The sequence below is a fragment of the Heterocephalus glaber genome, unplaced genomic scaffold (assembly GCF_053883595.1).
Source record: "Heterocephalus glaber isolate CG9 unplaced genomic scaffold, H.glaber_assembly_v1.0 deba00001760, whole genome shotgun sequence".
Lineage (NCBI taxonomy): Eukaryota > Metazoa > Chordata > Mammalia > Rodentia > Bathyergidae > Heterocephalus > Heterocephalus glaber.
Window position 1 is genome coordinate 6,874,956 of NW_028258457.1, and position 14,124 is coordinate 6,889,079.

At 47.6% G+C, this 14,124-nt stretch overlaps 2 protein-coding genes across 5 annotated transcripts in view; one reads left to right on the top strand and one right to left on the bottom strand.

Moving 5' to 3' along the window:
* Positions 1–8,566, top strand: part of LOC101713217 (long-chain-fatty-acid--CoA ligase ACSBG2) — a 42,093-nt gene extending 33,527 nt beyond the window's left edge. The window contains 9 exon segments of the mRNA XM_087201423.1: positions 1,822–1,951; positions 1,954–2,002; positions 2,100–2,333; positions 3,133–3,150; positions 3,995–4,194; positions 4,575–4,711; positions 4,824–5,070; positions 6,273–6,372; positions 8,421–8,566. Of these exon segments, the coding sequence (XP_087057549.1) occupies positions 1,822–1,951; positions 1,954–2,002; positions 2,100–2,333; positions 3,133–3,150; positions 3,995–4,194; positions 4,575–4,711; positions 4,824–5,070; positions 6,273–6,346 (1,089 nt within the window). The 3' untranslated portion in view covers positions 6,347–6,372; positions 8,421–8,566.
* Positions 1–14,124, bottom strand: part of Rfx2 (regulatory factor X2) — a 121,046-nt gene that overhangs the window by 105,728 nt on the left and 1,194 nt on the right. For 3 of the 4 annotated variants that reach the window (XM_021245288.2, XM_021245284.2, XM_087201328.1), the window contains exons 2-3: positions 7,819–7,906; positions 6,341–6,460 (exon numbers count right to left, since the gene is read on the bottom strand). The gene's annotated coding sequence lies outside the window, so the exon portion shown is untranslated. Of the gene's footprint in view, positions 1–6,340; positions 6,461–7,818; positions 7,907–13,740; positions 13,910–14,124 lie in introns of those variants that run through there. The other variant, XM_021245285.2, reaches the window with a different exon arrangement.

Sequence of the window (14,124 nt, forward strand, 5' to 3'; positions counted from 1 at the left end):
GGATGATAGTGCACCACCACACCCAGCTCTTTCAGATATTTAAGATTTTTTTCTTTGGTGTTCACCTCCATTTTTTAAAATATGTGATACCACCTTTTCTTTTTCTTTTTCCTTTTCCTTTTGGTATTGGGAATGGAACCTAGGACTACTCTACCACTGAGCTACATCCCCAGGCCTTTTATTTTTAATTTTGAAACAGGGTCTCACTAAGTTGCCCAGATTGGCCTCAAACTTGTGATCCTCCTGCCTGAGCCTCCTGAGTAGCTGGGATTACTGGCATATGCCACTGTGCCCATCTCACCTAGTTGCTAGGTTGTCCAGGCTGCCCTTGAACTCAGGGCAGTCCTCCTCCCTCAGCCTCCCACATGCTGGGAGTGCAGGTGTGTACCACCACGCCTGGCTGATTATGCTGATTTTAGCTCAACTTACCCCTGTGTCCTTGGACTTGATCACCTTTAAAAAGGGAAAACCTCACTTTTCAGGAACCCCTGCAGTACTAGTAAAACCAGACCTGTTTACCATCCTACTTTATAATAAGTTTTGGAGACAGGTAGTAACTCCTCTCATTTTTTTTCATTCTTTGCTACAATTGCTTTGGCTATTCTAGGGCTTCTCCATCTCTCTATAAAGCTTAAGATTAAGCCAGTGTAGGGCCAGGGATTTAGCTCAGTGGTTGTACCACCTTCCTCGAAAGTGCAAGGTTCTGAGTTCGATCCCCAGTACCAAAAAAAAAAAAGATTAAGCCAGTGTGGTAGCACATGCCTGCCATCCCAGCTACTCAGGAGGCTGAGGCAGGGGGATCACAAGTTCAAGGCTGGCCTGGACAACTTAGTAAGATGCTGTCTTAAAAAATAGAAAGGACCGGGGCTTAGCTCAGTGGTAGAGTCCTTGCCTTGTATGTATGAGGCCCTGGGTTCTGTCACCTGTTAATAGGAGGCACACAAAAAAAATTCAGATCAGCTTGTCATTTTGTATGACAGAGTCTGCCTAGGTTTCACATCCAGGATTGCATTAAATTTATAAGTCAATTTGGAGGAGAATCTTGCCCCCTTTTAACAGTTGCATAATATTCCACATGTGGTTAGATAATTTCTTTACCAGTCTCCAATTGTCTAACATATAAGTTGTTTTCATTCCATTATAAAACAACTTGTTTGCATTTCTCCGTATATTCATGTCTTTCATTCAGCTAAATCCCTTCATCCACAGAACTAAAGTTGCTGGCTTACCCTTAAAACATTGATAGTACTTGAGTGTGGTGGCACACACCTGTAATTCTAGCATTCTGGGAGGTCAAAGCAGGAGGATTGTAAATTTGAGCCCAGCCTGGGCTACTTGGAAAATTAGGGAGGCCCTGTGTCAAAACAAAAAATTTAGGGCTGGGGATTTAGCTCAGTGGTTTCGCCACCTGCTGCGCAAGCGCAAGGACCTGACTTCAATCTCTGGTACCAAAAAACCCCAAAACAAACAAACAAAACAAACAAAAAATTTAAAAAGGGATGGGGATGTAGCTCAGTGTGAAGGCCCTGGGTTCAATCTATTACCACCAAAAATTTTTTTTAATTAAAAAGTTGATAGTATTTTCAACATTACCTTCCAAAAATATCAGTTGCTGCACCCCATCAAATCCCTAGAGGTAATACAAAAATCTGACTGGCTGCCAGCCAGCCAATGGGTTGGCTACCTTGGGTTGGGCCCCCTCCCTGGTCCAATCAGTGAAAGGAGGGTTCTCTGGCTGCCTTGGGTGGGTGGACGGGGAGAGATGGACATTTAGGGTCCATGAATGTCACTGCCATGACTAACCTGGCTGGGTCCCCACAGGGCACCTTGATAAGCACTCTGAAGGAGGTAAGGCCAACCACTTTCCTTGGGGTGCCCCAAATTTGGGAGAAGTTGCAGGAGACCATAAAGGGAAATGTTACCAAGTTCTCAAGCTTCAAGAAGAAGATATTCCCTGGGCCAAAATGATTGGTTTAAAGGTCCACACAAGGCAGATGTTGGGGTAGGTGGAGGCTCCGGGGAGCTGAGAGGGTGGTGAGTGAGGAGGTCCCAACTTCTGCCCAGTGGCTGGCAGCTGCCTTTGGTGTTGTCCTTCACAGGAGAGCTGACACTTCCATGAACTACCACATGGCTAAGAAACTTGTGTTCCGCAAAATCAAGAGGTCCCTGGGCCTCAATTACTGCCACTGGTTCTTGAGCTGGGCCGCGCCCCTGTCCCATGAGACCTCTGAGTTCTTTCTGAGCTTGGACATCCCCATCGGCGAGACCTATGGCATGAGCGAGAGCTCGGGACCCCACAGCGTCTCCAGCTGCAGTAACTACAGGGTTCTCAGGTATGAGCCTCCATCTCCCTGCACCTGCACCTTGCATCTTCCCGGGCCTCTTCTGGCTTCCTCCCCTGCTCAGCTCACCCCAGGCTTCGGGGATAGCCGCGGTGATACCAGAACCATTGACATCCCAAAGGCAACTTCAGTTCTGAGGCAGAGCCATGTTCATTCACAGAATCTTCTACCCGGTCTCTCTCTCCCTGGTCCACCCCCGTCACCATACTGAGCATCTCAATTCCTTGTCTGCCATTGAGTTTCAACTTAAGGAGCAAAAAAAATAAGTTAAATCTTCATGTGGCAGAACCTTCTCCTTCCTTTGATAGTGTGATCAATGTGTGGGCAGCACTGGCTTCTGCTTAGGCCATAGGGAAGAAATTTTCACAGGCCCCTCCCAGTGTCTAGTGGTGGTGATCTATGGCGGTCTGTTGCACTGATGGCTCCAGCCTGCATCCTGTGTACACTGATGGCTCCAGCCTGCATCCTCCATGCACTGATGGCTCCAGCCTGCATCCTCCATGCACTGATGGCTCCAGCCTGCATCCTGTGTACACTGATGGCTCCAGCCTGCATCCTCCGTACACTGATGGCTCCAGCCTGCATCCTGCATACACTAATGATTCCAGCCTGCATCCTCCATGCACTGATGGCTCCAACCCTGCCCCTGGGCCCCAGACTTCCTCTCTGCCTGCTTTTTCAGCCTCCCAGCCAGGGTGTCTAAGAGCCTCTCGCAGGCGTGTTGAGTTCATACCTTTAGAACTGAGCTCCCAGGCTGCTTCTCCTGTGGTTTTCCTGGCCATCCTTTTAGTTGCCAGAAACCCTGGAGGCACCTGGACTCCTCCTTTCTCTCTGATCCCACATCTAAACCATCAGCAAACTCCGCCTCGGATGTTTATCCAGCGTCTGACTGCTTTGCACCCGTCCACTAACCCAGCAAATATCACTTGAGAAGGGAGTCTGAGAACTCAGGTTTCAGATGTTGCCTTTCTATCTTTTTTTTTTTTGGTAAAGGGGATTGAACTCGGGTCCTTGCGCTTGCGCAGCAGGCGGTGAAACCACTGAGCTAAATCCCCGGCCATTGTTTTTGTTTTTTGAGACAAAGTCTCACCATGTAGTTCTGGCTGGCCTTGAACTCACTGTGTAGCCCAGGCTGGTCTCAAACTTACAGCAATCCTCCTGCCTCAGCCTCCTGAGTGCTGGAATGACAGGTGTGCACCACCACACCCGGTATTTGCCTTTCCATCTTATAGAAGTATATGTGTTGCCAAAGCAAGCACTCCATCTTATAGAAGTAACTTGGACCTCTGAAGAGATTCTTGTTGACTGTTTCCCTTAAGAGCAGCTACCGTGGTCATTGCAAGATGTGTGCTATAGGCAGTGAGGTCTAAAAAGGTGTTTTCTCAATGCTGATAGGTTTTGTGCTCCTGTCTTCAAGCAGTTTTCCTTCCTCCCATGTATGTGGAATAAAAACAGCCTATAGCACCGCTGAGTTTCCCAGTTCCCAAAGTGCTGGGTCTCTGGATTTGCAGGAGACACTGAGTCATTACCTCTGGTTCCCTGGGTGCTCGAGAGGGGGCAGCTGAGCAGTGCACTAGGAGTCCGGGCCACAGACCCAGGCAGACCTGGGTGGGAGACCTTGTCTCTGAGTCTCGGTTCCCCCACGCCTGTCCCCCCTGCAAGAACCTGCTGCTGCAGGAGGACGAGGCCAGCAACGGGGAGGTGTGCATGTGGGGCCGGCACATCTTCATGGGCTGCCTGGAAAGGGAAGACGCCACCATGGAGGCGGTGGACAAGGAAGGCTGGCTGCACACTGGGGACCTGGGCCGTGTGGACGGCCAGGGTTTCCTCTGCATCACCGGCCGCATCAAAGGTTCTGGGGCTGGGGGAGCCGGGCGTGGTGGTGCACACCTACCATCTTGGCACTCTGGAGCCTGAGGCAGGAGGATCACAGGTTCTGAGCCCAGCTTGGGCAACTTGGTGACTGAGACTGTGTCTCAAAATAAAAATAAAAAATAAAAAGGGCTGGGGATGGAGCTCAGTGTAATGGCCCTGGATTCCATCCCTAGAACCAAAGGGAGAAGGGGACGGCATCCAGGTGGAGTGCTCTGGTGTGGACACGGTGGCACTGAGGTGGATGGTGGATGGAGATGTGCAAGAAAAGCCCTGTGCTTCTGGGATTTCTGCTGTCTGAGATGTCCGGGGCAGGAGGGTGGTCGTGGTCAGACCTGTGCCGAGTGTGTTTTGTGGCAGAACACCCCATCACCGCCAGCGGGGAAAACGTGGCCCCCGTTCCCATCGAGGCCCTGGTGAAGATGATCCCCACCGTCAGTAACGCGGTGCTGGTCGGCGACAAGGCCAGGTTCCCGAGCATGCTCCTGAGGCTGAAGGCGACCTCTCCGCACCCCCAGGGTTCACGATTGCTTTCCATGTCTTTGGGGCCTGCATTGGGGTCAGGGGCTGGCCGAGGAGCATGTGTGGTGACAGAGGTGTCCTGGGCAGTGCCACACGAACCAGATGAGTGGGGAGCCCCTGGACAAGCTGACCTTGACGGCCATCGACTTCTGCCGGGCCCTGGGCAGCCAAGTGTCCACCGTGTCAGAGATCCTGAACTCACAAGACCTGCCTGTCTATGCCGGCACCCAGCAAGGCATAGACGCTGTGAACCAGGAGGCTGCTTCCAATGCCCAGAGGATCCGCAAGTGGGCCATCCTGGAGGAGGACTTTTCTGTCAGAGGAGGGGAACTAGGTGAGTAGGCTGGAGTGTGGGTGACCTTGGCTTTGACCTTCAGAGCTCTGATGATCCCCTGCCAGTGTAGAGCCATGTGGGCTCTTGGGAAATGTGCCCTTTTTTAGGAGTCAAAGATTCTGTGAGACCAGCCAGGGACTGGGATGCTGCCACCTCCTTTCACTTACTCCATGCTATCCATATGGATTTTCTTGCTGTTCCAGCAATTCTCTCCACCGGCCAACCACAGGGCCTTTGAACCTGCCATTTCTGCTCCCTAGAAAGCTCTTTTCCCTTCACTGTGTCTAGATGGCTTTCGGCCCTTGTACAAACCTGACTCTACAGACCACTTTCTCAGCAGACTTCCCTGACCACCCTGGCTATAGTGGCTCACCACGGCCCTCAATGGGTCACCTTGGAGCCATGGTATCAGCCCCCAATATCAGCCTCCTTAATGGGTCAGAATCTGAAATTATCCTCTGTGTGTGTTTCTTTCTTTGTCTTCCGCCATGAAAGGAGGGCTCACTCTAGGGGTGGGGGACGTGGATTCTACTCAAGTTCTTTCGTTGGGAACTTTGTCTAAGCATGTGGCTATAATTTGTTGGGGAGGGGTTGTTTTGTTGAGTCAGGGTCTCACTGTGTAGCCCAGGCTGCCATTGAGCCCACAGCAATTCTCCTGCCTCAGCCTCCCAAGTGCTGTGATGACAGATGTGTGCCATCACGCCCAGCTTTTGGCTATAATTTGAGTGTGGATGGAAGGGAGTCAGAGCAGGGTTAAGCATGCAGCACTGAATAATCTGGGTTTGCATCCTGTCCCCTCCATGCAAAGAAGTGACCTGTCCCTCTGGGCCTCTGTCTTTTCATCTCTAAGTTGAAAGTAGTCATACAGAGTTGGGATGCTATCTCCTGTCTCCAAAGCCACTGTGACAGTTTTCTTGATGTCTCGGGTTGTGCGGCAGACATCTTCCCATGTGAGTCTGGATCTTATCACACAGTTTTTCCACCCCATCTAAAAGGTGGGCTTACTTTGAGATGGTGGTGGTATCTCTCTCCTCCTAGGTGCAGAGTCAGAGCCCCAGCCTGGAATGATAGGGACAGCCCATCTGGTCCACAGATGGCAGATGCACCCAGGACCAGCCCCGGCATCCTGTCGCCTGGTCATGCACAGAGTGTGGAATTTTCCTGCACCTCCACAACTCCATTGATTTCTCCTATCTTGGTAGGTCCAACAACAAAAATGAGAAGATATTTCACAACCCAGAAATACAAATCTCAGATCAAAAGTTTCTACCTCTGACGGTTTCAGCAGAGCTGCTCCTTGCGGTGAGTTCTGTTGCTTGGCTTTGCCGGGCTGTGTGTTGACCGGGTCCAGCAGAGGGCTCCTGTGTATGGCAGGCAGGTCTGTGTGGCGCTGCAGAGAGAACACACACCCCTGTGGTTGCAGTGGGTTCTGGGTAGTCCCGTGCCTTATGCTCCACCTGCTGGGTCATGGTAGGGTATGTAGTGTCCTGGACAGTTGGTCTCCATTATTGGGGGCTGTGTTTCCTGCCTTTTCTGCGAGGAAGAAGGGGAGCAGTGTTCCCACTAAGGACCAAAGTTATTTTGTGAAATCCCCAAATGTTTTTCTGTGGTGATCTACAGAAGGGTTTTGGAAACTTTAATGGGGGAAGTTCCACTTGCCGGGAACTCAAGGAACAAAGTGTGCTGGTGCATCACACTCCCCCTGCTGACCTTTTCTCTTCTCCTCCCCGAGACATGTGCGCAGGGTGCCGCCATGACACTGTGAATCGGTGATGGGAATTTTGGGGACCCAGCCCTGTGCACAGTGAGGGTCAAGAGTAGAGTTCATCTGCAGTTTTTGGAAGGGCCACCTGGAACCTTTTATAGGAAAAACTGTTCCCTTATGAGCCAACTGCAGTGGCCCAGGCTGGTCTCCCCAACATTCGGGAGGCTGAGGCAGGAGGATCACAAATTTGAGACCAGCCTGGACTGTATACGTAGTGACACCCTGATCCCAAATCAAATCAGACCAAACCAAAACAAAATGTTCTCTTTGATGCTCCCAGACAGCCCATTTGCACGAGTCTATTTAGGCTGCTTTCTTTTTTTTTGCTGTTTTTTTTTTGGTACCAGGGATCGAACTTGGGTCCTTGCGCTTGCGCAGCAGGCGGCGAAACCACAGAGCTAAATCCCCGGCCCTATTTAGGCTGCTTCAATAAAATACCACAGATGGAGGGGTTAAAAAACAGAAATTTATTGTCTCACAGTCCTGGAGGTAAAATCAGATATCAAGGTGACAGCTGCCAGTCCCTTTCATGGGGTGTGAGGATGGACCTGCTCCAGACTCTCCATGATGTGGGGATGGCACCTCCTCCGTGTGTGTGTCCATGTGCACATTTCCCCATTATAAGAACACTGGTCACACTGGCCTAGGCACCCCCATGACCTCATTTTACCTTCTCTAACACCCCTTTCTCCAAACAAGACCACATTCTGAAGTCCTGAGGGTCAAGACTCTAACACGGTAATTTTGGAGGGGACCCAGTTAAGCCCACAACATCACCATATCTATTTTTCCTTGCCCGATGTTACTGAACTCTTGCACACTTGGCATTTGTCAGGGTCTTGTGCATGGGCCCAGCAGTTCCACCCATCACATTTTTCATTTCCCATCCTCTGCAATATTTTCCATTTCACTTTGCAGTTGAGAGACTATTGCATGATGTGGGGATGAGGGGGAGAGGGACTCTATGCCTGTGCACTGCTCACCTGTCCCCATGGGGAAGTGCTGCCGGGCCGGGGCTGTAGCTCAGTGGTGAGTGGCGTGTGCTAGGCCCTGGGTTCGATTCCCAGACCACTGAAAAAAAAAGTTAAAAGTTAAAATAAAGTGCTGTAAATGTAAAACACTATATTTCAAAGGCTCAGTTATGAAAAACATATAGAATATCTAATATTTTTTGTTTTGTTGTTGTTGTTTGGTACTGGGGATTGAACTCGGGACCTTGTGCTTGCAAGGCAGGCAGTGGAACCACTAAGCTAAATCCCTGGCCCTCTCACAAATATTTTAAAATCTTGATGACACTGCAATTATATTTTGGGCATACTGTATTGCATAAAATACATTTAAATCAATTTTATCAGTACCTTTCTAAAAATGTGGCTCTGGGAACATTTTAAATTGCATGAATGGCTCACATGATTTCTCTCAGATGGCGCCAAGCTGATGTTCACTGTGGAGGGAACTTGGGGTGACAGTTTATGAATGACCAGTTCCCTCAGGAGTATTTTCTCTGTATGGTAACTGTGGGATTTGGGGGGAATGAATGCCTGTTACTGCCGGGATCCCCATGTGATGACTTATGTTTCTCCAGTCTCCAACAGGAAAACCCCAGTGTAGCAGGTGGGAGTCATCCTCCTGCTAGTGAGAAGCTGGATCTGACTCTCCATCTGTCAGTTTCTTTGTTGGTCACCTACTGAAGAGATGCCCCTAGTCAACGCTGCCATACTTTTAAGAGCAGTAAGATCACCACCGAGCTTTCTATGAACCCTTGGGCCATGGTCCCCATCCAGGAAGCCTACTGGGAGGTCTGCAGACAAATGCCTGTTTTAGACAGTTGTGGACTCCAGTTGGATTTTTTTTTTCCTCCACAGAGGACTTGAGACATTAGAAAGAAACAACCCTCACAAGATTGAAGAACTGGATCCCCAAACTTACTTGCCTGCCTGGACACAACTTGGGAAGCCTTCCAGTAAGTTCTGACAATAAGGCACTTCAGTGTCTCTCTCCTGTCTTCATTTTAATTAGCACACGTGTGCAGTACATAATGTTTACACTCCTTGTGTGGAGTTGGTACATGCACAGAACACATCTTAATTCCTTTTCTCATCCCCTTTCCCCCTCCCTCCATTTTTTCTTTTTGGTACTGGGGATTGAACTCGGGACCTTGCGCTTTCAAGGCAGGTGGTGAGACCACGGAGCTAAATCCCTGGCTCCTCCCTCCCTCTCTTGATCTCCTTCCCGTTTGAGAAAGGTCTCCCTATTTCCTATTATCCAAGTTTTCTTTTGCTCTTTATAATTTGAGTTTCTCTATATGATATTTGAGCTTGTGTGTCTGATTTATTTCTCAGGGTGCACCCATTTTCCTATGACTGAAGCTTACCCTTCTTTATGACAGATTAGTACTCCATGGTGTGTAAACACCGCATTCTCTTTATCAATTCATTTTTAGCCAGACACAGACACTGTCCTGTGTGGTTTGATGGGAAAGGCTAGGGTTTTGAAATTGGGTAGGGATTCAAATTCCAGCCACCTGTGTGTGAGCTCAAACTTATGAGGCTGGGAAGTTTTGAACCTGGAAATCTCACGGGGTGACCAGGAGATAATGTACAGGGATTGCAGTGACTGATTCCTAACAGCTGTCCGTATTGTTGCCATCAGAACTGTTTAGCAGGTGTGTCTCTTGACTAATTCCCTATTTTTTTTTTTTGTACCAAGGATTGAACTCAGGTCCTTGCACTTGCAAGGCAATTTTACTATGGTAATAAAGTCCAGAATAACAGCTACTTAGAATAGATGTTTATTTCTCTCTTACCCAAGAGCTTATAAGATGATCAGAGCTGATATAGTATATTAGTCAACTTTCTGTTCTATAAAAAATACGAGAGGGGCCAGAGATTTGGCTCAGTGGCGCCCGTGCCTGCCTCGCAAGCACAAGGTCCTGAGTTCAATCCCCAATACCAAAAAAAACCCAAACAAACAAAAGAAACCTGAAATAGAATTAAAGAGAAAAAGTTCATTTTGGCTTATAGTCTTGGAGGTTTCAGTCCACGGCCAGTGAGCCCTGTTGCTTTTGGGCCTGTGGTGAGACAGTGCATCACGGTGGGGAGCACATGGTGAAGCTCAGCTTTTCACCTTAGGCGGATAGGAAGCAAAGAGAGAGGAAGTGCAGGAGCCAGGGTTCCATACCTCTTCAAGACCACACCCTCAATGATCTAACTTTCTCCCACTAGGCTCTGGTTCATTTTTTCTTTTGGTACCAGGAATCAAACGTAGAACCTTGCACTTGTGAGGCAAGCATGGTACCACAGAGCTAAATCCCTTGCCCTAGGCTCTGTCTCTTAACACCTCCAAAGACAAAAGAAAAGAATGTTCAAGAATCCTTTACCTGGGCTGGGGATTTAGCTCAGTGGTTCTGCCGCCTGGCTCAAAAGCACAAGGTCCCAAGTTCGATCCCCGGTACCAAAAAACAAAACAAAACAAAGAATCCTGTATCTGCTTTAAAAAAAAAAACTACAGCCAGAATGTACAAGGAACTCTTACAACCCAATAATAAAAAGATAAATGAATATAACTAGAAAAAAAAGAAAATAACTGGAAAACATTGTAAAGATATCAAAATTTTCTCTGATGTCAAGAACATAAAAAGTGCTCTACTCAATATAATTGTGTGATACTTTTAGTTCAGTCTATTAACTGTGTCCAAATAGGTCCTTAAATTCAACTTGTTTTGGTTTCTAGAGTTTGCAGTATAGATACTTCCAAAAAGTAGCATGAACCAAGAACTACCTATGCTTTAAGGAAGGAAAAGAGTAAAAGGGAGAAGTAATTTACAAACTATACCTGAAAATCATTTGAGCATAACATTACCATTATAATTTTAAAAGAGCTAGCTAGTTGTGACACATGCCCATAATCCCAGGACTCTGGGAGGCTGAGGCAGGAGCACCACAAATTCAAGCCCAACCTGAGCAATTTAGCAACTTAGACCCTATCTTAAAAAACAAAAAGGACTGAGGATGTAGCTCAGTGCAAAGGCCCTGGATTCCACCCTCCATACCACATACACACGACAAATAACCCAATTTAAAAATGGATAAAAGGTCAAATAATCCCAGCTCTTGGGAGGCTGAGGCAGGATTGCTCTGGGCTCAAGGCCAGCCTGAACTACATAGGGAGACCTTGTCCAAATTTTTTTTTTAAATGGACCAAAGAAGCTGGGCATAGTATTGCATGCCTGAAATCTCAGCACTCAGGAGGCTGAACCAAGAGTATTGCTGTGAGTTCAAGGCCAGCCTGACCTACACAGTGAGACCCTTTTTTTTTTGGTGCCAGGGATCGAACTCAGGTCCTTGGCTTGCAAGGCAGGCAGCGGAACCACTGAGCTAAATCCCTGGTCCAAGACCCTATTTTTTTTTTTTTGAAAGGACAAAGGATTTGAATGCATGTTTTCATAAAGATACACAAATGGCTGATAAGCACGTGAAAGGAAGCTCAACATCACCAGCCATCACCATCGAGGGAGATGCAAATCAAAACCACAATGAGGTAGCACTTTATATTCACAGAATGCTAACATTTTTGACATCCGGTAATACCAAGGTAGGACATAGGGCACTCATACATCACTGGTGGGAATGTGAAATGGCACAGCCACTTTGGAAAATGAGGTGGGAGTTTAACATGTTCAGCACGGAGGTACTGCAGCCCAGCAATTTAGTTCCTACATATAAACCCAACAGAAAACATACCTATCAAACAAAACAGGGCTGGGGATTTAGCTCAGTGGTTCTGCCACCTGCCTCAAAAGCACAAGGTCCCAAATTCAATCCCCAGTACCAAAAAAACCCAAAAAACGACAAAAACAAAAACCCTTGTACAAGAATGTTCACATCAGTATTAGTCACAATTACCAAGTGGTGGGAGAAAATCCAAATATATGTCAAAGTGATATAGGGGAAAAATATGTAACTCCCAACCTGCTAGATGTCAGATATGCTGAGTTTGTGTTCCCTGAAGTCAAAGAATAAATTCTAAGGAACAACAGAGGTTAAAATAGGAAAATTTACCAGGGAATAGGAATGGGAATAGGAATAGGGCCTGAGAGACAGGAGGGGTCCCAAATGAGTCCCAATGAGCACACTTCTCTGAGAAAGTTTTATAGGGCAAAATCAAGAGGTGAGTACAATGTGGCTCAAAACTATTATCAAACAGTAAGATTACAGGTATAGCTGCTTGGCTAACACTGATCCAGTAGTAGAAAGGGCACATGGATGACATTAACCTTGGAAAAGCTATAGTCTTAGTTTTGCCTTTAGTCTGGTGGGAGATGATGGCCCACCCCTAAGGAGATAATACTTTATTTATTCAGGAAATCTCAAAAGAGTGGAACTGATAATTTCAAGCTTATAATCTCAAGTATGTAAATCTGGCCATTGTGACTTTTTTTTTTTTTGGTACTGAATATCAAACTCGGGTCCTTGTGCTTGCATAGCAGGCGGCGAAACCACTGAGCTAAATCCCTGGCCCTGGCCATTATGACCTTAATCTTTAGTCCCAGTGTGTTACTTTCTGCACTGACTCACTGACTCCCTCAAGGGCCTGCCCATCTGATTGCCTGTAATATTTCTGCCTAACTTAGCTGTCCATAAAAAAGGATGAACATATCAACAAAATGTGGTATATCCACACAGTGGAGTGTTCTCTCACAATAAAAAGAAATGAATTATGGACATGTGCAGGTAAATTTTTGGTCAGTTAATGAATTGAGACACAAAAACCTCATCTTCTCTTTTGATTTTTGGTTGTTTGACACAGGGTGTCACTGTGTAGTTCAGACTGGCCTTTGAACTCACTATGTAGCCCAAGCTGGTCTTGAACTCATGGTGATTCTCCTTCCTCAGCCTCTTGAGTGCTGGGATTGCAGCTGTGTGCCACTGCATCTAACAATATTCTGTGATTCCATTTATTTACCAGAAATTTCTAGTAAAGGCAGAACTAGAAATATAGAAAGCAGACGGGTGGCTGGCTGGAACTCAGCTTGACCTCACAGAGGTCCAAGGGAACTTTCAAGGAAATAAGACTGTTCTAACATCAGACTGTGGAGATGGCCACACAGCTGTACGAATTCATTGAGCATTCTTTTACTCTTCCTTTATAACTAGTTTGTAAATGATAGTTCAAATCAGGGCAAAATAAAATTACAGCTAAGTGCACTAGTCTGTCTTCCATAGCTATAACAAAATACCTGAGGATGAGTACTCTACAAATAAGGTTAAATTTGGGGGATTTCTTTGTTGTGACATGGTCTCACTATGTAGTTCAGGCTGGCCTTGAACCGGGGGATCCTCTTGCCTCCCAACTGCTAGGATTACAGGCATGCACCACCATAACCCCCAAAAGAGGTTAAATTATTTAGCTCAGAATTTTGGAGGTTCAAGGGCATGGCTCTGATGAAGACCTCATGGTGGTTGGGATCACAATGGCACCATCTCAACAGACATAGAGAAACAGAGGGGGAGATCACATGATCACATCAGGAGGATAGGAAGCCAGAGGGAAGGGAGGGGCCAGTCTTGCTATAGTTCTGTTTCTGTTTTTTTCAGGAAGGTCTCACTATGTAGTCCAGACTAGGCTCGAACTCACTGTAGCCCAAGCAGGCCTCAAACTAGGGGTGATCCTCCTGCCTCAGCCTCCCAAGTTCTGGGATGACAGCCATGTGCCACCAGGCCCAGAGGACCATTCTTTTTTTTTTTAAGACCCAGAAAGGCTTTTAGATGACCTGCCAGTCTCAGCATCCAAAGATATGTGAAAACCATAGTGGTAGACGCATGTGGGAGATGGTTTATTCTATAGATGGGGCACACCTGGTGGGGGTATGAATTCACAGACTTGAAGGTCCTAGTCTCACAGACCTGGCAAGGGGGCAAGGCCCTGCTTCCTTGCCTCCCCTCGTCTTCAGGCTCTTTCTTTACCAACTCTGCCACTAGGACACCGACTCTGGAGTCCCTCCAGCTCCTCCCTGGGGACCATCATCTTGGAGATCGCTGGCTCATGGGGGTGGCGGGGGTCTTCTTGGTGGACCCGTCCCTGCCCCTGGACCAGCCCCTGAAAAGGGACAGCAAGCTGTCTGCCACCACAGAAGCTGGTGAAGTCACAAGGGCTGGCTGTAGACAGGAACGTTCTGGATGTCCAGCCTGGAGACTGCTTATGACATGGCTGGAAAGAAACTGGAGCCAATGACAGAGAGGGGTGCCAATGTGCTGTGGGTGGGAAGCAGGGCCTGGAGGCTGTATATG